The following is a 26,140-nucleotide window of genomic DNA, read 5'->3' as shown; positions in this document are numbered from 1 at the left end:
GCTCTCCGCAATTTCCCTAACTTACTTTTCAACTCGTCCTGCAGTAACTCAATGCCCTCTCTTTCCCGCTCATTACCCCGCTTCCACCGCTTCCTCAATAACCTTGACTCCTTGACAAGTTTTCCTATTTCTACCTGCCTACTTGATTTACAAACATCCTTACTCATTCCTTTCTTCTGCACAACACCAAATCTTGCCACACCATAATCAAAGATAACTTTACCTTGCCTGTTCAACTTACTTTCCGCTGTTCCCTTCAACCCTTCCAACATCCCTTTCAAATCATCATTAACACTCCTCCACAGCATTTTATCACCTGCCCCTGGCCATTTAACCTTCGATATGTGCCCTAACCCTTTCTCTCTTCTCTTTTGCTTTCCACTAACCCCTGGCCCATCACCGCTATCCTCCTCTCCACCTCCTGTGCTTGAGTTGGCCTCCATTGTAACAAAAGTGTTGATATCCTGCGGACTGTGGTATATAACCTGCCGCTAGACTTCAGCCGACTGACTCTAACAATTCTGTGAAAAGTATTGTTCAATGCGGGGCCCCTGCACTCCTTCACTCAAGCATTTCATCTTCCCTTGGTGAATCCTCAGCCCTCTCACTGACGTGACCTTGCGCCACCCACACAAACAAGTCTGCAGTGCCTTTTCACCTACCACCATGCCTGCCTCTATGCTCCCACTTCTTGTAGTCATGTCCGTTCCAAAGTCCGTAACTGTGTTATCCACCTGTGAGTCATCTTCCACCCCAGCTCTTGCTGACATGAACATCATTGAACATGTTTGGGGTAGGATGAAAGAGGAAGCTTGGAAGACAAAACCAAAGAATTTTAATAAACTCTGGGAGGCATGTAAGACTGCATTCTTTGCTATTCCTGATGACTTCTCCAATAAATTGTATCAATCATTGTCGAATCGCATAGATGCAGTCCTTCAAGCTTGTGGAAGTCACACAAAATATTAAATATGGCTCTACAACGTCATTCACTAGTGTTATGAAGCATATATTCAGAGGTGGGTAGAGTATTCAACAATTTTAAGTAAAAGTACTGTTACTTGAACCAAATGTTACTCAAGTAAAAGTAAATGTATGCATCCACAAATTTAATTAAGTAAAAGTAAAAAAGTACTTTGATTAAAAGCTACTCAAGTAGTGAGTAAATGCATGAGTACTGTCTCGTGTCAATAAATTTGTCACGGTGAGGCGGCCCCCTACCGGCCGCCTCTGTCCACAGCGGCTGTGTTGTTGTTGTTTTTGTGACGTCGTGTACGCCCCTCAGGTGGGCGGAGCCCGTGATCCGTTCCCACCTGATGGTCGTTTGTCTGTCTATATATGTCTTGTCTTTGTACTAGTTGACCGCTGGTCATTATATCCTTAATTTGGATCTATTGCACGGGTTTTAGGTTTGCACGCTTTATATTAAACCACCCTTTTTCCCTGAGACTTGGCGTGATCGCTTCCTTTTTGTTGCTCACACCTGCCCGTCACAGAATGACCAGCCACCCTTCGGAAGCCGCCGAGTCTCTTTTTCTTTCTCCTTCGTTCGTGGTCATGTCTCGTGGTAAGTGTTTGTCTGCGTGGTGTCTGATTGAAGAGATCCGCCGTGCTTTTGTGTTGTTTGTGGCACGGCGAGGGACAGGGCTCTCGCCCTGGAAATACTCTTCGTGTTTGTTGTTTGTTTGTGTGTGTGAAGAGTTCCGCCGTGTTTTCGTGTTGTGTCCGTGGCACGGCGAAGACCAGGAATGTCTTCCTGGCGATAACTCTTCGTGTTGTTGTGAATGTGTGTATGCGTGAACGGACGTGTCGATCGATATGCGCGCTCGTTGTGTTATATGTTACATGTTCTGTGTGTGACGCTGGTGCCGCTCCTCACCGTCGCCTCGCTCCCCGTGTTGTCTTGTGTTTCATGTGGGGAGCGACTGCGAACGTGAGCGGCGCGTCACTGTGTCTGTTTATGGAGAGCGCGCGTTTGTGGGTCCCGTCTGTTTGTGTGTACGCCGTTTTTTGTTTGCTTGTCTAGTCTTTGCGTGTGTGTTGTGTCCTAACGTGTTGTCTAATGTTTGCGTGTAATTCCACGCATGCTCCTCCCCCTGAATGTGTGTTTGGGGGGGGACCGGCTGTGGTCCCGTGCCATGGGGTGTGGCACGGAGGGCGTCTCTCCCAAGGGAGGCCCTGAATAGGGTAAGGCGCGTTTGTGTTTTGTGTTTGTATGTGTGTGTGTGTGTGTGTGTGTGAGGGTGTGTTCTTTGTGCAGGTGCTTCTCCTTGGCAGTGTTCCTGGACCTTGTGGGGGTCTCCACCTGGCAGGAGCCCCCTTGTGTTGTGGGGTGACCGGAGCCCGGTCGTGAAGAGCCCCTCCCCAGAGGGCTGGGGCCCCCGGATGTTTGGGGACCATGGGGCTCCGGTCTGAAAAGCTCCTGCTGGGGATGGAGATCCTCCCTCCTGCCCGGGGTGACCAGGAGGCCCTTGGGGCTGCTCCCTAGCCCGCGTCGGGGGTGCTCTGGGCCTCGGTCTCTGGCGCTCCTGGGTTGGGTGGAGGAGTCCACCTTGAGATGAGAGGCCCCGGGAGGGGTTGGCTCCCCAGGAGGCTGGGGTGACCCCTAGCAGAAGGCAGGGGTCAGCTCTGGGAGGAGGTAGGTCCAGGAGGTGAAGTAGCCACGCCTTGGAGAGGTAGCCTGCACACCCACACACACACGAGGGACGAGAGAGGAGCCGTAGCCCCTCGTCCTCACACTCATGGGGCTTACCAGCGGAATGCCGGTTAGGGCGTGAGGGCCCTGTGACCGACTGGGGCGTGGTTTTGTGTTGTTAACGGCCCGGTCGGTCCAGGGTCCCGCCCAGGGAGGTGAGCTGACTAATGTTATGTGTTTTGTGTTTCAGCTCGTGGACTGCAGGAGGTGTGTCCCTGCCTGTCCTTGCCTTCCTGCCCCTTCGTGTTGTTGTGCAGCCGCTGTGTGCCACACACCCAGTGGAGGGGAGTGCGGCTTGGTGGGGGGGTCTGTCACGGTGAGGCGGCCCCCTACCGGCCGCCTCTGTCCACAGCGGCTGTGTTGTTGTTGTTTTTGTGACGTCGTGTACGCCCCTCAGGTGGGCGGAGCCCGTGATCCGTTCCCACCTGATGGTCGTTTGTCTGTCTATATATGTCTTGTCTTTGTACCAGTTGACCGCTGGTCATTATATCCTTAATTTGGATCTATTGCACGGGTTTTAGGTTTGCACGCTTTATATTAAACCACCCTTTTTCCCTGAGACTTGGCGTGATCGCTTCCTTTTTGTTGCTCACACCTGCCCGTCACAAAATTACATCTTGGGAAATTGAATTACTGGAAACAATGACTTTTAGTGATGAAAAGTAAAAAAAAAAAAATAATAATTTATTATAAATAAATATAATATATAAAAATTATTTATTATAAATAATATGGAATTTAGTTTGTTCCTAATTATTAGGCCTGTGTAATTTCAATGTGTTCCACAAAGGGACTAACTGAGGAGAATGTCAGCCAATATGTGTAGATACAACTTGATGCCAACTGAATCAATTTGTAGCAAACTTTGGTTCAACTTAATCATATATTGCTAGTGTGTACACAAGAGTTTGAACTGGTTTTTAGTATTGCACTGCGTTACATTTAATAATTACATCATACAAACATTTGCCTCAGAGATATAGCATTACACAAAATTATACATACGGCAAACTTATCGCATCGTGTTTCCTCAAATTTGATGTTGAGTTCTTGTAGGCTGAAATGTCCACACATTTTGGCAGAGACAACTGACAGCGCAGTGGAGAAAGTTTGCGTATGTGAACACGTGACTGACCGGCTTCATTTGATTGGTCACTCATACTCAGATGACAAGACGTTGGTCAGTCTTCTCACTGAAAAGACGAATTATTTACAAAACTAAAGTAACAGTAATCCGATTGTAACGGAGTAAAAGTAACGTTTTTCTCAGCTCATATTTACTCAAGTAAAAGTAGAAGTCTTTCATATTAAAACTACTCTTACAAGTACATTTTTGTCCAAAAAGCTACTTGAGTAAATGTAACGGAGTAAATGTAACGCGTTCCTACCCACCTCTGCATATATTTGTATATCAAGTGAATTATTTGTTTGATTTTCACCTTACGTTCTGTGGGCGAAAATTTTTTTTTTGTCTTGCCAAAATCTAACTTTTCTGTGTTAATTAAATTATCAATATTTCTGCAGTGAAGCAATTTTATTTTCGTGAATTAAATCTCATTTGGGAGGGTTTCAGTTTTCATATGAGTCATTTCTAAAACCAATAGATGAATTTAAAGTCAGGTTATAAGCTTTTGTTTCCACAACATGTATAAGCGACAGAACTTATGTCAGGGACTGTAGTTCTTCCTTCTTTCTGTCATAACATAGTCTAGTTTTTTGTCTTTATCTGAATCTTCTTGCTTTATCTGAATCGTAGGGGTTTCTAACTTTTTAAACAGAAGAAAATGCACTCATCTCTTGAGTCCTGCCTCTGCTCATGGTTCATTACAGTTTGAAAAAATGTGGATGGATTTTTGAAAGGAATCAATATTATTTCAGTTCTTGATACCATAATAATTGTGTAGGCTAACAATAGCATACCTTTAGGAGTTTTTAGACTAAAGATGCATTTAGCAAATGTTTTGAAGGAAACATTAACGCTGCAGTTACATACCAAACCACCACACATCCCACTAATGCTAGTACAAACAGGTGGATATTCTGCTGCATGGTGAAGAATTTGCTTCAGTCCTGCAATAAAGAAACAAGTACATCAAGTGCTTTTACTCATATCCATAGAGACATATTTCAAAATATGACATCACATGTTTCCTGGGAATACCTTTGGTAGGTGAACGATCTACCAGACAACATGTGCTCATCTGGAGCTGGAGGCATTAAATGTTATTTTGTGTGTTTTTTTCTGCATCTGTTTCTTCCACTGGGCTTACAATTTGGATGAGCAGCTCATGATTTTCAAGTAGCAACAAGTTCTTTCCTTTCTTGACAAACAGGTCCTTTAAATTGCTTTGTCATACAGTAATAAAACACATTACCAGAAGAGGTGCAGATTGGGCAAAATGCAGAAAGTCCACAGATCTTGACTACCCATCACATACATTTATGTAAATTTTTACATCAAATATATGCTGAAAGTATATTTAATCTGCAGTTAATCTTAATAAATTTTGGCTAAAGTGTCACTACAGACTAAGTTTGGATGTAAAGAAACGTTTGAAGATTAAAGTCAGTTCCCTTGCATGCAGCCAACTATTTTAAAATAGTAAAATGATTTATTTGACATGCTGTGCGTGGTATTTGTAATAGTGTGGAGGTGAGAGCAGGACACTGGGATGAAAGCATGAACCTAAATGTTAGATTTATTTATAGTAACAATGATTGCACTTAAACGAAGACCAGACATGCACACTAAAGTTACATGACAAGTCAAACAACTGACGAAACCATGCAGGTGCACCACAACACAATAACAAGATAAGGAACAAGTGAAATAAAACATCACGCCAATCATTTTGATATGTCTGACATTATTACTTACCCACTGTAAGGAATTCCGTCTGATATGTCCCTCCTAGCTTCACCTGCTACTAATCACCACGCCCCCTTTTCAGTCACATCCGGTCCTCCTCGGTGGAAAGCCCCGACTCCTCTGTCTGACGTCGTCCCGGTGCAGTATCGAAGCTTCGCTGACGTTTTCAACAAAGACAGCGCCTGTCGTCTGCCTCCCCATCGTCCCTGTGATTGCGCAATAGACCTTCTACCTGGAGCCCCCTTACCTCGCAAGACAAAACCTTACCCTCTGTCACATCCTGAAGATCTGGCGATGGAGTCCTATGTCACTGAAGCTCTACAGAAAGGGTTTATTCGACACTCCACCTTTCCAGTAGCGGCCTGTTTCTTCTTCGTTGAAAAGAAGGATGGGGGATTGCGTCCTTGTATCGATTACCGTGCCCTGAACGCCGTTACATCCAAGTATGCGTACCCTCTCCCTTTTATCGCCGTGTCACAGGAACGCCTTATGGGAGCTAACGTGTTCACAAAGCTGGATTTACGGAGTGCTTACAACCTGATCCGTATCAGAGAGGGCGATGAGTGGAAGACTGCCTTTGTTACCGCCAGAGGGCACTACGAGTACTTAGTAATGCCATATGGACTGACAAACAGCCCCTCCGTATTCCAAGCATTCATGGATGAGATCTTCCGCGACATGATTGATAAATTTGTAATTGTTTATATTGACGACATCCTGATTTACTCCCCTTCTGTCTTGGAACACGTCCGACACGTCTCTGCGGTACTACAACACCTACGAGAACATAATCTCTATGTAAAGGCAGAGAAGTGCGAGTTTCATCGCTCCTCGATGACGTTCCTGGGATGTACTCTTTCCCCTGGTCGGATCTCCATGGATTCGGGAAAGGTGGAGGCTGTCACGAAGTTGCCGACGCCCCGCTCCATGAAAGAACTACAAAGATTCCTGGGGTTTGCAAACTTCTGTCACCGTTTCATCCGTGGTTTTGGTGAGTTGGCAGCCCCTCTAACTAATCTCTTGAAGGGTGGGAGAAATCGGCGCTTCACCTGGACAGCCGAAGAGGACCGAGCGTTCTCACTCCTCAAAAAAGCTTTCACGTCCGCCCCCAATCTGCATCTTCCCGACCCACAGCTCCAGTTCATCGTGGAGGTAGATGCCTCTGAAGTAGGAGTGGGCACTGTTCTCTCTCAACGGCAGGGGAACCCACCTAATTTATACCCCTGCGCCTACTTTTCCAGGAAATTATCACCCGCTGAGATGAATTATGATGTTGGTAACCGAGAACTCCTGGCTATCAAACTCGCCCTCGAACAATGGCGTCACTGGTTAGAAGGAGCGGAACATCCCTTTATAGTTTATACTGACCACAAGAATCTTGAGTACATGAAGTCAGCCAGATGCCTGAATCCACGACAAGCCAGGTGGGCACTGTTTTTTTCCCATTTTCGCTTCACTGTATCTTACAGACCTGGGTCTAAGAATGTCAAGGCAGACGCACTCTCACGGATCTACGAGAAGGACGAGGCAGTCAAAGTACCTGAGCGTATTCTGCAAGATTCCTGCTTCCTCGCAGCCATACGATGGGACGTACAAAAAGAACTGGACGAAGCTCTACGCACTGATCCTAGTCCAGACGAATGTCCTGAGGGTAAGCAGTATGTGCCTGTCTCCCTCCGGGGGCGTTTACTCCAACTCGCCCACGACACAGCAGGCATAGGCCATCCAGGTATCACACGCACACGACATCTTATTTCACAACGTTACTGGTGGCCGTCCTGGGAGGATGACATACATGATTACGTGCTGGCATGCTCTGTTTGTGCCCAGTCCCGTACTCCTCGTACTCTTCCCGCGGGACAACTTCTTCCTCTGCCCATTCCTCTCCGACCATGGACACACCTCGCGATCAACTTCGTCACTGATCTGCCCACATCAGGAGGTAACACAGTGATAATTGTGATCGTAGACCGTTTCTCTAAGATGTGTCATCTAATTCCACGCCCGAAGCTACCTACAGCCATGGAAACAGCTCTTGATCTGTTTAATTATGTCTTTCGTAGATACGGCTTACCTGAAGATATTGTCTCTGATAGAGGGACGCAGTTTAACTCCCGAGTTTGGAAACAGTTTTGCAAGCTTCTTGGTATCACAGTCAGTTTAACCTCGGGTTACCACCCCCAATCCAATGGTGAAGTAGAGCGGTACAACCAAGAGTTAGGGAGGTTTCTACGACAGTATTGCGTCTCCCAACACGACTTGCACAAGTACCTCCCATAGGCAGAGTACGCCCGGAATTCTATTGTGCACTCCGCCACTAAACTTACACCTTTTCAATGTGTTTATGGTTACCAACCTGCGTTCTTTCCCTGGGACAAGACACCTGCTGAAGTTCCGGCTTTGGACGAGTGGTTGAAGCGCAGTGCCCACACCTGGGAGATGGCACATGTTCATTTACGTCGCGCCCTACATACGTGCTGGCTCAACGCAGACCGCCGTCGTCTTCCTGCTTTGATCTATCACCCGGGACAGAGGGTATGGCTATCGACACGGGACCTTAATCTGAAACACCGGAGCAAAAAACTCAGCCCGCGTTACATCGGACCATTTAAGATACTCAGCAGAGTCAACGCAGTCACATATAAACTCATCTTACCTACACACTACCGCATTCACCCTGTCTTCCACGTCTCTCTCTTGAAGCCGGTTCACTACAGCCCATTCACCACTCCTCCCGTATCTGCCAGGCCTCCCGACCCTCTGGACATCGATGGTCGTCCTGCCTAAATAGTCTGGGAATTGTTGGAATCCCGACGCCGACGTGGGGGTCTCCAATACCTGGTCGACTGGGAAGGATATGGCCCCGAGGAACGTGCCTGGATCCCGGCGAGGGATGTTCTCTGCCCCACTATGATCGCGGACTTCCACGCTGCACACCCTAACTTTCCTGCGCCCCGACACCGCGGTCGACCCCCGGCTCGTCGTAGAGGAGGGTACTATAAGGCAGTGGTTCCCAAACTTTTTCTGCCGTGCCCCCCTTTAGTAGATGAGAATATTTTTGCGGCCCCCCCCCCCCCATATTGACTAGGGATGCACCGATTCACGCTTTGCACTTGCAAATCCGAATCCGATACCGATTCAGATATCTGAGTATTCAGATATCCGATACCAATCTGAAAATCTAAAACAGTGCTGAATCGACTTAAAACATTTTTTTTAAACACAGACATACTGAATTACAAGTTTATTGAAAACTCTGCACCAGTATAGCACACTTAAACACACATATAAATATGTAAAAACAACACAACTTGCATTTGTTCAGTCAGTGCAATTATGAATATAAAATTGAATGTAAAATAAATAATACCAAAGAACCTGAAACTTACAAAAACAATAGGTTCACAACTTTGGTCAAACATGAAAAAAATAAACTGCAAGAAACCTTTTAAATAGTTCAAGAATTCTAAATATAATTTAAAATAAATAAGGAGATGAAATAAGAGAAACAACAATACATATGTGGCTAGTTTGCAAGCGCAGACATCACGCAGAGCACAAAGCATGTAACAGCCAGAAATATGTGTACTGTCTCTTTAAGGGAGCGAGTTGAGCGTGCGTATGGAATATTGTTGTTTTTTTTAGCTTTCTGCCGTAGACCGAGTCAGACCACTGCTCTTTATTTTATTTCTGTAAGTAATGCATTAAATGAGCTTTGGACAACTCACCAGTTCATGTATGAACAGTCAAGTAGTGCTAGAGCCCAGGTTTATTTTGGTCAACCAGCAAATAAACGGACTAAGTGGAATACCACCAGCGCGAGTACGAGTCAGTGATTCACCTCTCCTCTTAATATTGACACATGTGCACGTTTTACTTCAATCAATCAATCAAATTTTATTTATATAGCGCTTTTTACAACAGTTGTTGTCACAAAGCAGCTTTACAAGTGCCGAGTCCAAGCCCCCAGTGAGCAAGCCAAGGGCGACACTTCCAAGCTCCGCGCCCCCCCTGCAATAGCTCTGCGCCCCACCTAGGGGGCGCGCCCCCCACTTTGGGAACCACTGCTATAAGGAATGCTGTCTGATATGTCCCTCCTAGCTTCACCTGCTACTAATCACCACGCCCCCTTTTCAGTCACATATATACACCTTCCTACCACTTCCTCGTCGCGAAGTATTGCCGTTTCCATGCAGCATACCAAGCGTTTCCATTGCCTGTTCGATCTCCTGTGCTCTGACCCTTGCTTTCTCCTCAGACCTCGCCTCCTGTCTAGCCCTCCTGTACCTCCCGGATTCTGCCCTCTTGTTATGACCCTGGACCGTCCTGACCGTCCCAAGAAATTGCTATTGTTGCTACTACATCTAGCGCTAGTGATACTCGTGCCGTTTTCTGTAAACGTGACTCCGCAGTTTACTTCCGCAGTTGGATCCCTCTCTGTCTGGTCAATACGTTACACCCACAAAGTTTCTGCAGTTGACTCATCGTGTGCTTCCATCTGCCCACAGGAGTGACATATCTATTTACATATTTACAAAGTGCGCACAGCCACCATTAGGTACCGAGATGAGATCCTCAGACTCAGATTGTGATATTATATGCTGGTGCAGTGGGCCCTGTGTTCCTTTTGATGCATGACATTGCTGGGCCTCATGTGGATAATGTGTGTCAGCACATGTGTGTTCCTGCATGATGAAGGCATTGATGCTATGGACTGGCCTACCCGTTCCCCAGACCTGAATCCAATCAAGCACATCTGGGACATCATGTCTCATTCAATCCACCAATGGCACGTTGCACCACAGACTGTCCACAGGAGTTGATGAACACTTTAATACAGGTCTGGGGAGATATTCCTCAGGAGAACATCCACTACCTCATCAGGAGCATGCCCAGGCATTATAGGGAGGTCATACAGGCACGTGGAGGCCACACACAATACTGAGACACGATTGAAGTTGGATCAGCCTGTCATTTGATTTTGAGTATGATTCCAAATCTGGACCTCCATGGGATGATTTGATTTACATTGATAATTTTTTGTTAGTTTTTTTTTGTTCCACTATACAATAAATAAAGATTTTCAACTGGAATATTTTATTCATTGAGATCTATGATGTGTTTTTGAGCAGTATATATTTATATAATTTACGAGTCTTCATGAGAACAACAAAGCATGTGAGTCTCAAGGTGGACGTGCGCAACGATCCCCCACCGTCTCCAACAAGATGGCACATCGTGTGGCGTTTTTGCACTGAAGGTATTTCTTGTATTTTCTGCTAATTTACCAAAATTGTTTTGTTGTTAAATTAATTACCATCGTTTGAAAAGTTGTAATATTGCTTTCAACAACTACAATTGACTTAAAAATGTAGGTTTCTTATTTAAGAAAAATGTAAGTAATTGAACAAAGATTAACTAAAGGAAGAGTAATAATTATTTGTTACTCATTAATGTGTTGATAGATTATTGAGTTAAACAATAATTGACTTTTTTGGATGAATTCAAATCAGTTTTGTCACTTTTATTAAAGTAATGTGCCTATATTCTCATTAAATTCATTTAGTTTGCAGAGCAAGTACTGGTTGCAAAGCCAATGGTGTTTCCATCTGAATGCAACTCAGTAAATGCAGTAAATGGGACATGGCAACCACACTGCTGCGTGAGTCTGGTATGTGGTGGTAAATTGGTACACAGTTAAATGTATTTTCAATTACTACTAGGGCGAAGGAATTACATGTACACATTTTTAATAACCTGGCTGTGACGCTGCATGCGCGTCAATGAAATGAGGTGGCACAGAATGTAGACTCAACTCGTCTGTTTATTTACCAAAGCACATACAGCGCACATAGAACATACAACTCACACACGCGTGAATGACTCAAACAAAGATGAGCACAGGACACTACGCGAACGCACATAAAATAGACAAACCACATAAGTCCCGAGTGATGACGAGATGAGGCACAGGTGAGACTGATGCACACACTCGGACACAACCACAACCACGAAGATACACAGACGCAGACGTCCAGACATAGACGACAAACACATGCACAAAGTGGAGGGGTCAGGGGCTGTACCGTGACACTGGCATAATGTGCAATGTTTAAATATAGTTTATGTTTCATGCACATTCATATCCACATGTTTAAATATAGTTTAAATAAATCACATTAAACTATTAACAATTAAAAAATAATTGTGTTGTAAATATATATGGGTATTAAAGTTTATTTCATTAGATGACATTAGCAACCTATGTCACTTCTGTGGGGAGATGGAAGCACATGATGAGTCAACTGCAGAAACTGTAAGTAATAATAATGTCAGACATATCAAAGAATTGGCATGATGTGTTATTTTGAACATGACTTTCAACAAATGAATATCCTACACAGATTGCTTGTGACAGATGTGGAAGGTACCATACCATACTAGCTGTGTGAAAAATCCACCACTGGATAAAGACTACGTATGCACAGCATGTATTTGAATGTAAAAATGTCAATAATTTGTTGTACTGATTAAAAGGTACACGTTTACCCTTACTACGTGTATTGAAAAATACTTTTCTGCGCTTTGTATGGGAGAGATTTTCCACCTGTCTAAAAATACCCCCCCTTACAGAAGCTGGTCTCTTGTGTGTCGACTCCCCCTCACCCCCCCACAGAGGCAGGTCTCTTGCACTCACTGGAATGAATCAAAGTTTGTTTTAATTATCAGTAAATAAATGTTTCACTCACACCAGAAACATGAATTGGAGGGGGAACTAAATCAGTCACAACACCGGCCCTCCACACTTACACACATATTTAACACAGCCCCAATACCCACTCACACACACACACACACACACACACACACACACACACACACACACAAACTCAGCACTCTCACAATGCCCCCCCCACACACACAAACCAAGCACACTTCCAAACATAGACAAATACATATACATACATACACATACATATACACAAATAACTCAGCACAATCCCAATGCATCCCCCCCCCCCACACACACACACACACGTGTTTACACACATACACACTCAGACAAATTCCATAAATTCCCAATGCCCCCACACACACACAGCTCAGCACAGTCCTAGTACCTAGGGCTACTTGGGTACACATGCTGTTTGGAATTCCGTCTCGTCACATTATGAAATACAGAATTAGATTGCTATCTTGTAAAATAAAAATAGAAACAAATTCTATTCTGAATGTTATTCTCTACTCCTTATTCTAAATCACAGTCACAAAGATCATACTATATTCACAATCTTTCTAGAGAGACAGGACATTATGGAGTTCCTTCATCACCAGTGCTTTTGAAGTTATAGGAGGTGGGTGTAGTTTATATTTTTCTAAATTGATGTTGCATATATGTATGACTGCTCCAATCTCATTGGCAGTGAAGTTATATTTGTACCTTGCGACGCTCGTCGTGCCTCCTTCCTGCGAGCGTCACAGAAAGACGAGCCAACAAGATGCCGGGTTACACGTCTGCGCGTAAGAAGGGGAAGAAGAGGGCGAAACACCACCACTCCTCTTCCCCTGCACGCCACCGCGACACCCCCGTCCCAGTAGGGGTGAAGCAGCAGGAGCCTGTCAGTGCGTACCTGCTGCGTCAGGCTCTGGCGGCCGAAACGGAGGAAGGGGCTGAATGTTTCCGGCTGGCCGCACAGAGTGTGTGGAGAGAGAGGCACTGATACGCACCCCCGGCGTATCCTGAGGAGGAGTGGAGAGAAGACCCCTTCTTTGAGGCTGCGTGGAGAGAGGGTCTCCGCGCGATGAGAAGGGAGTCCTCCCCCCTGGCAAGCGGTGATGAGGGCGAAGAGGACCCCCTAGTGGTGTGCGCTGGAATGGCGGCTGCAACCCCTCCCGAGCTCAACTCAGGGAGTGAAGAGTCGGGAGAGGAAAAGACGGATGACAGAGCCAGTTGTATGCCGTTGTTGTACTCCGCTCCCACCGTCTGCTACGGCGGGAGAGAGGAAGACGTCAGCCCTCCGCCGTCAGAGTACTCCGCTCCCAGCATCTTCTACGGCGAGGAAGATGACAGCCCTCCGCCGTCGGAGTATTCCGCCCCCACCGTCTGCTACGGTGGGAAAGAGGAAGACGTCAGCCCTCCGCCGTCAGAGTACTCTGCTCCCAGCGTCTTCTACGGCGAGGATGACGACAGCCCTCCGCCGTCGGAGTATTCCGCCCCCACCATCTGCTACGGCGGGAAAGAGGAAGATGACAGTTCTCCTCTGCCCGTTAGTCCTTTTCCCTCCGTGCACGACAGCAGAGGCAAAGAGGAGGAGAGCCTCTCTGTCTGCTCTGAGGAGACCGTTAGGTCGGAGAAGGGGCACTCGGACAGAGAGGAGGTCCCTTGTGCTCCCTGGGAGGTGAGTGAGATGAGCTGATCGCGCTATCCAGACTCCGAGGAGCCGATGGCTCTGGACCAGGAGCTCTCAGAGGAAGAAGGGATGGAGACGTCAGAGGACGAGAGGTCGCTACCCCCGAAAGGCATGCGGGGACACTGGCTTTGCCAGCGGCCAGAAGCGGGGGTTCAGGGCTCCGACAGAGGCGCCTCGAACAGCCACCGGTACGCGGCGAAAGACACGACCTCCAGTGGCGCCCAGAGGAGCGGCAAAAGCGCCGCCGCGTACAGCAGCCAGGAAAGGCGACAGATCTGACCTCCGGTGGTGCCCAGAAGAGCGGCAACAGCGCCGCCTCGTACAGCAGCAAGCGCGCGGCGAAAGAAGGGTCCACCGGTGGCGCCCGGAGGAGCGGCAGAGCCGCTGCGATCGCAGCAGGGGGGTGCAGGTGCGCCCGGAGCAACACCCAGCGCTGCGTGCGCTGGGGGATCCATCCTGACCGGAGGGATTCCGCCTCCTGTCGGTCCTGCTACCCCAGAGGGGTTTGCGCTGCTGACTGCAAGCCTGTTAGCAGGGAGAGCGGTCCCATGGCTGCCTGTACCTGTCTGTTTGTCTGTCCCGTTGTTCTTCCCTAATCTCCTTTACCCTTTTGTGCCTTTCAAGTTTCTTGTACCTGTGTGTGTGTTTGTTAACGTGCCATTGTTTAATGTATGTTCCCCTGTCTTCCCAGGGAGGGTGACCTAGAGCTGTTCGCGGCGGTTCCCACCATCGGGGGAGACGGCTCTCGGAGGCTCGTGAACCCGACGGCTCTGGACCTGCCCGTTGGTGTTGGTTCGGGGCTTTCCAGCTACGCGGGACGCTCCGGGAGTAGCGAGCCCCTGGTGGAGGGTTCTGTCACGGTCACGGCTCCGGACCCTTCCCTGTGGGCGTGCCACTACGTTGTCTGCGTGTCGTTATGTCCATATTTGTAGTTCCGTGGGTGTGGGTCGTTCGTGAGCGTGTTCGTAGTCGCACCTGTGCCTTGTCTCGAGATCACGAGGGTATGTGTTAATCACCTATTTAATGTGCGTTCGCGCAGTGTCTTGTGCTCGTCTTTGTCTAAAGTTCATGCCCGTGTAAGCATCCGTGTAAGCATCCGCGTCAGCGTGCTTGCCCCGTCTGTGCTGGGCTTTGTGTTTTTACGTAATAAACGTTGTGTGTTGTACCTTGCGACGCTCGTCGTGCCTCCTTCCTGCGAGCGTCACACCCTTTGTGTGGTCGGGTAATTGTTATTGATGCTCGTCGCTGTATGTTTGTCTCTGTGTTGTGCTGCATCCTTTCTGCATTTTTGCCCCCAGCACTTTTCAAAGCAACGTTATGCGCATGCTTACATATATGCAGAGGTAGGTAGGAACACATTACATTTACTCTATTACATTTGGTGGTTAAATGATGCAGACGTTGTGTAAGTACATTGCACATAGTAGATCCGATGATGACAACAGTGTTGTGGATGTGTTTTAATACTACGGTAATTTTTTCTTTTGGCTATGTCTAGTGAAGGACCATGGCCAGTAAGTACGGTTTGCCACTGGAAGTTATACAGGCCTAATAATTAGGAACAAACAAAAATACATATTTATAATAAATTATATTTATATGTATATATTATATTTATTTATAATAAATTATTTTTGTTATCATTAAAAGGCATTGTTTTCTAAATTACATCATGTTTTCCATGATGTAATTTACTGACATGAGACAGTACACTGCATTTGCTCACTACTTGTACTAAATGAAAGTATAAAGTACTTTTCTGTAGACTGATTTATCACCTGTTAGGCTTACTTTACTCAAGTACATTTTTGGATGCATACTTTTACTTTTATTTGAGTAAAATTTGGTTCAAGTAACAGTACTTTTATTTTAAAATTATTGAATACTCTACCCACCTCTGCATATATGATCTGTCTTGTTCGTCTGTATCGCTCAAATGTGCGCTCAACGTTCTTTGTTAGTCTTTGTTTGCCTTTGTGTCACTGTGCATGTGTATGTCGCTACATGCATTTCGTGACTACATTGAAACTAAAAGACGCTCTCAGCATGGCATCCTGCGTTAAGACTCGCGGTTATTTATTTTCCCTATTTAAATATTTATGAGTACACTGTGGACCTGTACAGTTTGTTTAGAAGGTTATAGGTACACTCACCCTGACATAGTTAAACAAAAATAATTCTGACTCCATTTGGTTCCATATTCTAAGTGAATTAATAATAATTCCCCATTCCCCATTTCAATATTGTAAAAGGGTGTAAATAGGGAATTATTATTCATTTTTCTCATTTGCATTTTTCATGTATTTACTTCTTCACTTCATTTTAAACAGTAAAATACAATAAGAATTTCATTTCCATTCATAAATCTCTCTTGTTTAGTAAATAAACACAAATCTCTTGTCTTAATAAACACAACATAAATAAACAATACTGAAAAAGTATGGATCAAATACCCGAAAGACGTGTAAGCTTTTCCTCTGGGTTCAGTCAGGAGATTATTAGAAGTGGGGGAAAGAAACACAGGTTGTCTAACCAACAATGACTTAATCTGCAACTGAGTACTGACAATTCTTATAATTAGGAAGGAATGGAAAATACAATGTCTTTGTCAATAGAAAACCAGCTAGACAAGATATTTCTTCATACCTGGAGCTCATACCAGGTTAAATGAAAAGGAGGTGTGGTTCATTGTCTCATGTAGAGCCATTCATTTAAACATGAACATTTTCATGTTCATCAAACAGTAGACTGCTGTCCCACCTGTCTATAGTGGTTTGGTCCACCCCATGTGGTTTAAGACGCAACTTTTGTGATCCAGCTTTTGTGAGCAGTTGGGGTTCATCCCAGCACTTCAGCCCATGATCAGGGGGCTCTTCAGGCAACTGTACCCATGATACTCCCAAACATTTCTCTAGATTTATTTATGTGTTTTATTTAGCCTTATTATATAATATTCATTTGATGTGTTTTATTTATATGGATTATATCTTATTTATTTGATGTTTTATTTATATAGATTAAATATGGTTTATTCATATGGATTAAATCTTATAAATTTATTGTTTTTTCTGTGGTTGTCTCTGTCACGGTACGCTGGGCCTCCTACTGGTCACCTCCGTACACAGCGGCAGTTGTCTGGTTGTTGTTGTGTTGTGTTCATCCCTCAGGTGGGTGGGGCCTGCGATCCGTTTCACCTGAGGGTTGTTTGTTTGTCTATATATGTCTTGTGACGATATATGAATGTGACGATAGGACTGAAGCAAGCGGGAGTTTGGCTGTGGGGGTCCTGTCCATTGTTTGCACATGCGTGTTGTCTGTCTCATGCAGTGTTGGGAACGTTACTTTAAAAAAGTAATTCGTTATAGTTACTCACTACTTGTTCAAAAAAGTAACTGAGTTAGTAACTGAATTACTCTAAAATAAAAGTAACTCGTTACCAGGGAAAGTAACTATTTGCGTTACAGTTAAAAAAAGGTTATAGGCCTATGCCAATTAATTAAGTTTTTTTTAAAAGCAGTTTTCACAGTCAGTTGAAATGAGTAGATCATAAAGGTGTTTAACTTTTGATATTTATTGCACATTCACAGACCAGTGCAGGATAAAATCCCTTAAAATCCCAAATCTTTGAGAAAAAAAAAGCAAAAGTAAACAGTTACACTATATAAAGTGCATTTACATCTATGAAATTAAATTAAATTCTCTCAACCTGAGACAACTGGTTTGTTTACAACAGAAGTAAACTTAACAATAAAACCTCTATTCTTAATTAAATAAATCAAATACCCAGTCTGGTAGACATTCAGGAACTTCAAGTATTTTCATAAAATAATGTATATTTCGCCTTGAAAGTTCTAGTTTTCTTCGGCTTGCACCTGACGCCATTTCGGCCTCTTCTCCGTTTGTGTCGTGTCACTCGCGTGCTTCGGCGCGCGTGTAAAAACACTGGCTCTGATTGGCTATCATAACGCTGGCAATCGCTTACTGACTTGTTAAGTTAAACAGGTGTTACACCGAGAACTGTGACCTATCGGGATCTGTTACTCCTCACTAGCCTGGGCAGCGGTCCGCTCGCATTAGTATATCAATATATAGTAACGCACCGCTTTTAATGACCAGTAACGTCAACGGCGTTGTAACGACAGGAAAAGTAACTAATTATATTATCCCGTTACTGACAAAATGACGACGTTACCTAACGCCGTTATTTTTAACGGCGTTATTCGCAACACTGGTCTCATGCGTGTTTGTTTTGTCCTAGTGTGTTGCGTGAATTGTTTTGGTGTAATTCCACACATGCTCCTCCCCCTTGAATGTGTGTTGGGAGTGGACCAGTGGTGGTCCCGTGCCACGAAGTGTGGTATGGAGGGCGCAGCTCCTGAGGGAGGCCCTGACCAGGAACGTGGGGGATTCTCCTGAGCCAGTGGACGTCCTCTGCTGAGATGGAGACCCCTCCCCCATGGTAGGGGGATCAGGGTATGTGTGCGTATGTGTTTTGTGTTGGTGTGTGTTTGTGTGTTATGTGCTGGTGCTTCTCCCTGGCAGTGGATAGCAGCCCTGCTGGACCTTGTGGAATCTCCCAAGTAGGCAGGAGCCCCCTTATGTGATGGGGTGACAGGAGCCCGGTCTTAAAGAGCCCCCCCTGGAGGGTGAGGGCTCTCCAGATGTGTGGGGACCTGAGGGCTCCTGTCTGAAGAGCTCCTGCTGAAGACAGAGGTCCCCCCCTCATGCTTGGTGTGACCAGGAGGTCTTGGGGTGTAGCTGGCCCCCGCAGGGTAGGAGTGTTTCCCCCCTGGAACCTCTGGTGGGGTGGAGGAGTCCACCTTGCTATGTACTTCCCCGTGAGGGGCAGTCTCCCTGGCCGGTTAGGGTTGCCCAGGGTCATGGTGCTCCGAGATGAGAGGTAGGTTTGTGAGGCATATAGCCGCTCCACAAGGAGGTAGCCCGCACACACGCATACGTTTGTGTTGTGTAGATCTGTTGTGTACAGGCCCCTGGAGGCGAGTGGCGGCTCTCCTGGACAGTGTGCGATAGATATTCCCCCTCAGGTTTGGGTGACCAGGAGGAAGGCCTTAGAATGTGACCGGCCATGGTTGGGAAAGAGTGCTTCCCCCCTGGAACCTCAGGAGGGGTGGAGGAGTCCATGCTATGAACTTCCTCATGAGGGGCGTTCTCCCTGGCCGGTTAGGATTGCCCAGGGTCATGGCACCCCAAGTCGAGAGGTGGATACGGGAGCGGTTACTGGGTGGTGTAGCCGCGCCCCAGGGAGGTAACCTCCCACAGGTTTTTGGTTTGCGCACTTTCTCCACTTGGAGTGATCGCTTCCATTTTATTTTGCACTCCCTGCCCGTCACACTCATTTTTATTCTTGGTCTTCTCTGCCTGCAGGGCCATGGCGTTGTTGTCTCTGAGGGGAGAGACATGTATACTAACAATCTAAACTATGAATTAAAATATTTAAAGTAGGGGGGAGGCCGGGTATGGTTGTAACACTTTTTGCTTCAGCGCCTGTAACTCACTGAATTTTTGAGCTAGAGTTCTCAAACTTTTATACAAAATACACACATTTGTTTACTACAAACGGCACCAATTCAAACCTCAATTCAAATGTCACAGCCACCATGAGTTGATGTCAAATACATGGTGTTCCTTTGTTACAACCCCACAAAAAAAAAAAAAAAAAAAAGAAATGTGCCATATTTGTCAATTGTGAATTTTGGACAAAAATGTACTTTTAACAGTAGTTTTAATATGAAAGACTTCTACTTTTATTTGAGTAAATGTATGCTGAGAAAAACGCGACTTTTACTCTGTTACAATCGGATTTGAGCCATGCGCTACCGTTACTTTAGTTTTGTAAATAATTCATATTTTCAGTGAGAAGACTGACCAACGTCTTGTCACCTGAGTATGAGTGACCAATCAAATGAAGCCGGTCAGTCACGTGATCACATACTCAAACTTTCTCCACTGTAGCAAGAAAGTATGGTGACAGAAAAACCTACTGAGCATCCCTGGCCTCACATACAGCCAATGTTACAAATGTGTAAAAAGGACAGTTATATAATGCGCGGTCAGTTGTGTCTGCCAACGTGTGGACATATCAGTCTACAAGAACTCGACATCAAATTTGAGGAAACACGATGCGATAAGTTTGCCGTATGTATAATTTTGTGTAATGCTATATCTCTGATAACGTTTGTATGATGTAATTATTAAATGTAACGCAGTGTAATACTAAAAACCAGTTCACACTCTGAGTGTACACACTAGCAATATACGATGATTAAGTTTGCTACAAATTGATTCAGTTGGCGTCAAGTTGTATGTACACGTATTGGCTGACAGTCTCATCAGTTAGTGTCTTCATGGAACACATTAAAGTTACACAGGCCTAATAATTAGGAACAAACAAAAATACTAGGGGTGGGAAGCGATAAAAAAATGTATCGAATTAATTTGAAGCTTTGTAATTAATTAAACGAAATCAATTGCATTTTAATCACATTTCATTATTTAACATGAGAAATATTAATTTAAGTTTGAATGATGAATGGTGGTGTGGTGGTTAGCACTGTCACCTCACAGCAAGGCAGTCTGGGTTTGATTCTCTGTCTGGGCTGCTCTGTGTGGAGTTTGCATGTTCTCCCTGTGCCTGTGTGGGTTTTCTCCGGGTACTCCGTTTTCCTCCCACAGTCCAAAGACGTGTGTTAGGTTGATTGGTCGCTCTGAATTGCCCGTAGGTGTGTGTGCGTTGGCCATGCGGTGGACTGGCGACCTGCCCATGGTGTACCGGAGATGCTGGGATTGGCTCCAGCCCCCCCGTGACCCCGGCTAGTGGGATTCGGATAATGGATGGATGAATGATGAATGAATCAATGAACATAATCATAAACTTTAACATCTTGTTTATTTTTCCATCAGTCTACTACACAGACCAATAGATGAGTGCAGAAAACAGCAAACAGTTTTCAGAACGCTGGAAATTCTGACCAAAAATGAGTTTTGCTCAAGATATTGGAAGAATAGGAAGAACTGAAGTAAATCAGAAGATGTTTTTAATACCATTTTAGATGGTAGACTTTCTTTAATTTCCCAGACCTCTGCCACAGGCATCTCCATAGTGTCTAGAAGTGGTCTTCTGCATATTCAAAGCATATGACTGGATCTTCCATTCATCAGACCCTCCAGAAAGTCGCGATGTTGCGATTTGCAACTTTAACGCAACTTCAAGCAAACCAATCCGTGTATCATTCGTTCATTTGATATTCAACTGAAAATCAAAATCGGAAAATCAAAAAAACAGTTCATTATTTTGTTTTTCGTTTTGAATATAAAAACAAAAAAAACAAATCAGGCTTGTATTTTTCTGTTTTTTATTTGATGATCCAAACAAAAATAGCTAAATTAAAAATCGGATTCGGAGCCGAACTTGATTTTGATTTTTTAACTCGACCCATTTGTGTGCCCCGGAAGTTGTTCTTCGTGGTCTTCGTTTGACTGCGGTAAAGTTGGTTTCACGTTTGCATATTCGGAATTCTTTCTTCAATAATAAGTGCCCAAATGTGCAAAATAAATATCTACAACTTTGTTTACGCCAGGAAGATACATATTTAAGTTGTATACAACATTTTATTTAAAATGTACTATTGTGACCGCTACGACGTCTAAGGCACCGTCTACAAATTACATTAACACGGTTAACACGGACGCAAGTGGCGGTAGTAAAGGCCCCAGAGCACTGCGCACTCTGGTTTTTTTTTTTCAATAATTTCAATATCTTTTCAATGGTCCATCATAAGACCACCAAACAAGTTGTTTTACACAAAGTATATAGTATATAGGATGCACTTTGTGTAATACAACGGGCAGTCATGGCCTGATTGTAGGGAACTGGTCTTGTGACCAGAGGGTCGTGGGTTTGATTCCCAGGCTTGAGACCATGACTGAGGTGCCCTTGAGCAAGGCACCTAACCCCAACTGCTCCCCGGGTGCCGGGCTGCCCACTGCTCTGGACACATGTGCACCACAGCCCCCTAGTAATCACTAGTGTGTGTGTGTTCTAACTGCACAGATGGGTAAAAAGTGGAGGACAAATTTCGATCGCGGTGAAAAAAAATCACAATTGACAAAATATGGCACATTTATATGGGTATTTCTACCTTGCACCAATTTGTGGAGGTCAGTTTTTGTCTAATTATGTCAATTTAAATGGTGCATCATAAGATCATAAAACAAGCTATTATATATTAAGCGCAATCCTAAGCAACAACCTATAAGTCAGATATGGGTATTTCTACCTCTTACCTAATAGTGGTGGTGAGTTTTTATCTTTTAATTAAAATAGTTTTTTAACGGTCCATCAGAACAGCACCAAACAAGTTGTATTACATTAAGCCCATGATGACCAGCAACCTACAACTCAGATATGAGTATTTCTACCTCTTACCTAATAGTGGTGGTGAGTTTTTATCTAATTATTTCAATAGCTTTTCATAATATTCTTATTTTATGAACAGCACCTGTAAATACCCATGTAAGAGTTGTAGGTTGTTGTTTAGGATGCACTTAATATATATAACTACTTGTTTTTCTTCCCCATGACTGTGTAGCATACAGAACTAGACTGAGAGACCAGTTTTAGTTCATTAGCTATTTAATATTGTCTTCAATATTGAACCTTTTCACAATATTCAAATTTTCTTAAATATATCAGTCGGTGTGCAACGAATGAGTATAATATACAAGTTTCACCTTTTGAATGGAATTACTGAAATAAATAATATACCAATATCTGTGTAACGTGGTGGGTTGGACACAATCGCGATAAAGGGCTGGCACATACTTTAACGGAGCTAGTCTCCTCTAGTAGGGTGACCAGAGTTGGGTTTCTGAAAAGGAGGACACCTTTTGTGCTGGGTGGGGGTCATCGGTGTATCGGTGAATGATTTAGGTGGATGGTGTGTGTGTGTCGAATGTTTTTTCTCTTTAACTCCTCCGTAAACGTACACTTTCGTTTCATCGCCGTAGAACCGGCGGACACACGTGCTTTCGCTTGTAAACACTTTTGCACTGTACATGTATTCTGTTTGAGGCAGTCGAACAAATTCCCCCCGGACATTTTTTAGGTCTCAAAAGTAGGACATGTCCGGGAAAAAGAGGACGTCTGGTCACCCTAGCTCTAAGTGAACCGCGCCCACACGGAGAGTGCGCAACTTACGAGGCATACAGAACACACTTCACAGAAACACTCACGAAGGAATATAAAGGACCACAGCGATTATGAAAGGAAAACACGTTTATACAAATAATACAAGGCACAGAAAACACAGCAGAGACTAAAGTAAACGAACACTACAAAACACAATGACAAATATTAACACCGGATCATCACTGGATATCCATTTGCTGCAACGTGCACGAAATCTCTGCATGCGTCTTACCACCTTCAAATAAATATTTAATTAATCTAGAATGTGGTTCCAATATGGTCACGTTGTCTATACCAATATAGACTATGTTCCAATGTCTAGGCTCAGAGTAGAACAAGTAACACTGCAGCGCACTCCCGCACAAACGAAGACCACGAAGAATAAACATATCAGTAACTTCCGGGGCACACAAATGGGTCAAGTTAAAAAATCAAAATCAAGTTCGGCTCCGAACCCGTTTTTTTATTTTGCTATTTTTGTTTGGATCATCAAATAAAAAACTGAAAAATACAAGCCTGGTTTGTTTTTTTGTTTTTATATTCAAAACGAAAAACAAAATAATGAATGGTTTTTTGATTTTCCGATTTTGATTTTCAGTTGAATATCAAATGAACGAATGATACACGGATTCAAACCCTTGGCTGAAGTTGCAACACTGCCCTGAATTCGTGATTCAGGGCAGTGTTGCAACTTCAGCCAATCACCGCAACTTTCCCGCAAATTTGACCAATCGCTGATGTCGTCTTGATGTGACGTCGACAAACTCCCGCCTTACTTCCATATATACGTTCAAGAGGATCAGACCAGACTGAAAGCAGCATGAGCGATCAAAATAACGACAAAAAGATCGGTACACTACATGAAAGCGGGGATAAACTGTTTTTTTTTTGTTTTCAGTGTTTTATTGTTTCACAACGATAGGTTCATACATGTATTTCCAACAAGTTTAACATTTCTAGCACCAGCCCATCCACTTCATAGTCTTTTAAGAGACGGAAAGTCCATTTCTGCCACCGAGCTGTTGCACTTCGAGGGATCATCATTTCAAGAAGGTCCCAAGACCTGTGTTTCAAGGGGCGGGGCATACAAAATCTTGAGAGGGATCATTCCTGCCCAAACTATTTCATACCACATAGAGCACATATGTCAAAGTTAAGGCCCGCGGGCCAGATCCGACCCGCGAATTGATTATCTATGGCCCCCTGGATGATATTTAATTACTATTAGAACCGGCCCGCAGGCCACAGCTGCCCGATGGTGTTTTGCATGCACAAACACTACATTCCCCACAATGCAACGGTAGCCCGCGAAGTCACTGCAGCGCACGCAAGCGGTGAGGGTTTGAGATAAAGTTTCTAAGTTTAAACTTTAAACTGAGATAAAGTTTAAAGTCAGAGATAAAGTTTATTTATCTCTGATCCATATCTATGAGTTACTAGTTCGCTCTGGCGCCAACCACTGGCGATCGATCTCGATATAATACTTAATTTGTGTCCATTTTACAGGCCGCCCAGCAACAACTTACGTTCGCTAACCCCGCCCCCCCATCAACAATTAACGTTCGCCACCCCCTCCAGGTTCAAATCTTACTCCAAGCGATCTTGAAAAGTTGGCAACCCTGAATATATAGGTAAATAGATAATAGATAAAAGCCTGGATTATACTTTCACGAGTGACCGTAGCGCACAACTCCGCACACCTTGCGTGAACCTCGTTTAAACTTGCTGCGTCTTACTTAAGCCTTCGACCACAGAGAGCGGTCTACAGTACACAGCAATCAACCAGTGAATTGGTCAATTTGTCTGACGTGGACTTTGACATTTTGTTTCTTAATTTGAACCCCGACATGTGGTCGAGTGTTGACTGGCGACACTGTTTGCTTGCACTAGGAATACATTTAGCAACTAAGTTATCATTACTGACCTGCACATTAGCACCAACATGTTTTGCGTTGAGGTGGTAACGAAGGGTGGAAGTGCTCCTGTGATAAGCGAACTCTTTCCTACATAAAATGCAAATAACATTATTTTTGTTTGTACTTCCATCTGGAAGTTTCTTATATTTAAATGTCTCATCCACCAGCGTAGCCTCTTCAGTCATCTCCATCATGCTCATCTTATTGTGCGTCCATATAATCTGTCTGCCTGGAACTCGTGCACTGAGAAACATTCCACGGTGCAAAAGTGTCTCGTGAGTTAAATGCGTTAATTTTTTTAGTTCGTAAATTTTCTTGTAATTAATTAATCGAAATTAAGACGTTAAAGTCCCACAACTAAAAAATACATATTATTTATTATAAATAATTTTTTATATATTATATTTATTTATAATACATTATTGTTGTTATTATTAAAAGTCATTGTTTCCAGTAATACAATTTCGCATGATGTAATTTATTGACACGAGACAGTACTCATGCATTTACTCACTACTTGAGTAGCTTTTAATCAAAGTACTTTTTTACTTTTTGTCACATTACGGTCTCACCTGTGGCTCGTCTCGTCATCACGTGGGGTTTATGTGGTCTGTCTATTTAATGTGCGTTCGTCTTGTGCTCGTCGTTGTCTGAGTCTTTCATGTCCAAGTGTGAAAGCAGTTTTTTTTTGCGCTGTCTGCGCTGTGTTTATTTGTGAAAATAAAGTGACGTTTATATCATCGAGAGGATTCTTGTCTCGTCCTTCCAGTCGAGCTGAACGTTACACTTTTACTCAAGTAAATTTTTGGATACATACTTTTACTTTTACTTGAGTAACATTTGGTTCAAGTAAAAGTACTTTTACTTGAGTAAAATTGTTGAATATTCTACCCACCTCTGGTAAGTTGTAACAATTAGACAAAAGAAGCAAAAACAGAAGCCAAACCATGCAATATGCTTCAAAAAGTTTTTATTTATTTATTTTTTATAAAATAACAATCCAGACTATAAATACATAGGACTGGACTAGAATAAGGTGAA

At 44.1% G+C, this 26,140-nt stretch overlaps 1 protein-coding gene across 3 annotated transcripts in view; it reads right to left on the bottom strand.

The window, feature by feature from the left end:
• Window positions 1-16,539, bottom strand: part of LOC143527876 (histo-blood group ABO system transferase-like) — a 45,455-nt gene extending 28,916 nt beyond the window's left edge. Inside the window, exons 1-2 of one of the 3 annotated variants that reach the window (XM_077023227.1) lie at window positions 16,429-16,539; window positions 4,689-4,765 (exon numbers count right to left, since the gene is read on the bottom strand). In XM_077023227.1, the coding sequence (XP_076879342.1) occupies window positions 4,689-4,744 (56 nt within the window). In that variant the 5' untranslated portion in view covers window positions 4,745-4,765; window positions 16,429-16,539. Of the gene's footprint in view, window positions 1-4,688; window positions 4,766-5,573; window positions 5,810-16,428 lie in introns of those variants that run through there. The other 2 variants (XM_077023229.1, XM_077023230.1) reach the window with 2 other exon arrangements.
• Between the last annotated feature and the right edge of the window lie 9,601 nt (window positions 16,540-26,140).

This window comes from Brachyhypopomus gauderio, chromosome 12 (genome assembly GCF_052324685.1).
Source record: "Brachyhypopomus gauderio isolate BG-103 chromosome 12, BGAUD_0.2, whole genome shotgun sequence".
Taxonomy (NCBI): domain Eukaryota; kingdom Metazoa; phylum Chordata; class Actinopteri; order Gymnotiformes; family Hypopomidae; genus Brachyhypopomus; species Brachyhypopomus gauderio.
The sequence above is the reverse complement of the archived record's forward strand: the minus strand, read 5'-3'. Positions and strand labels throughout refer to the sequence as shown.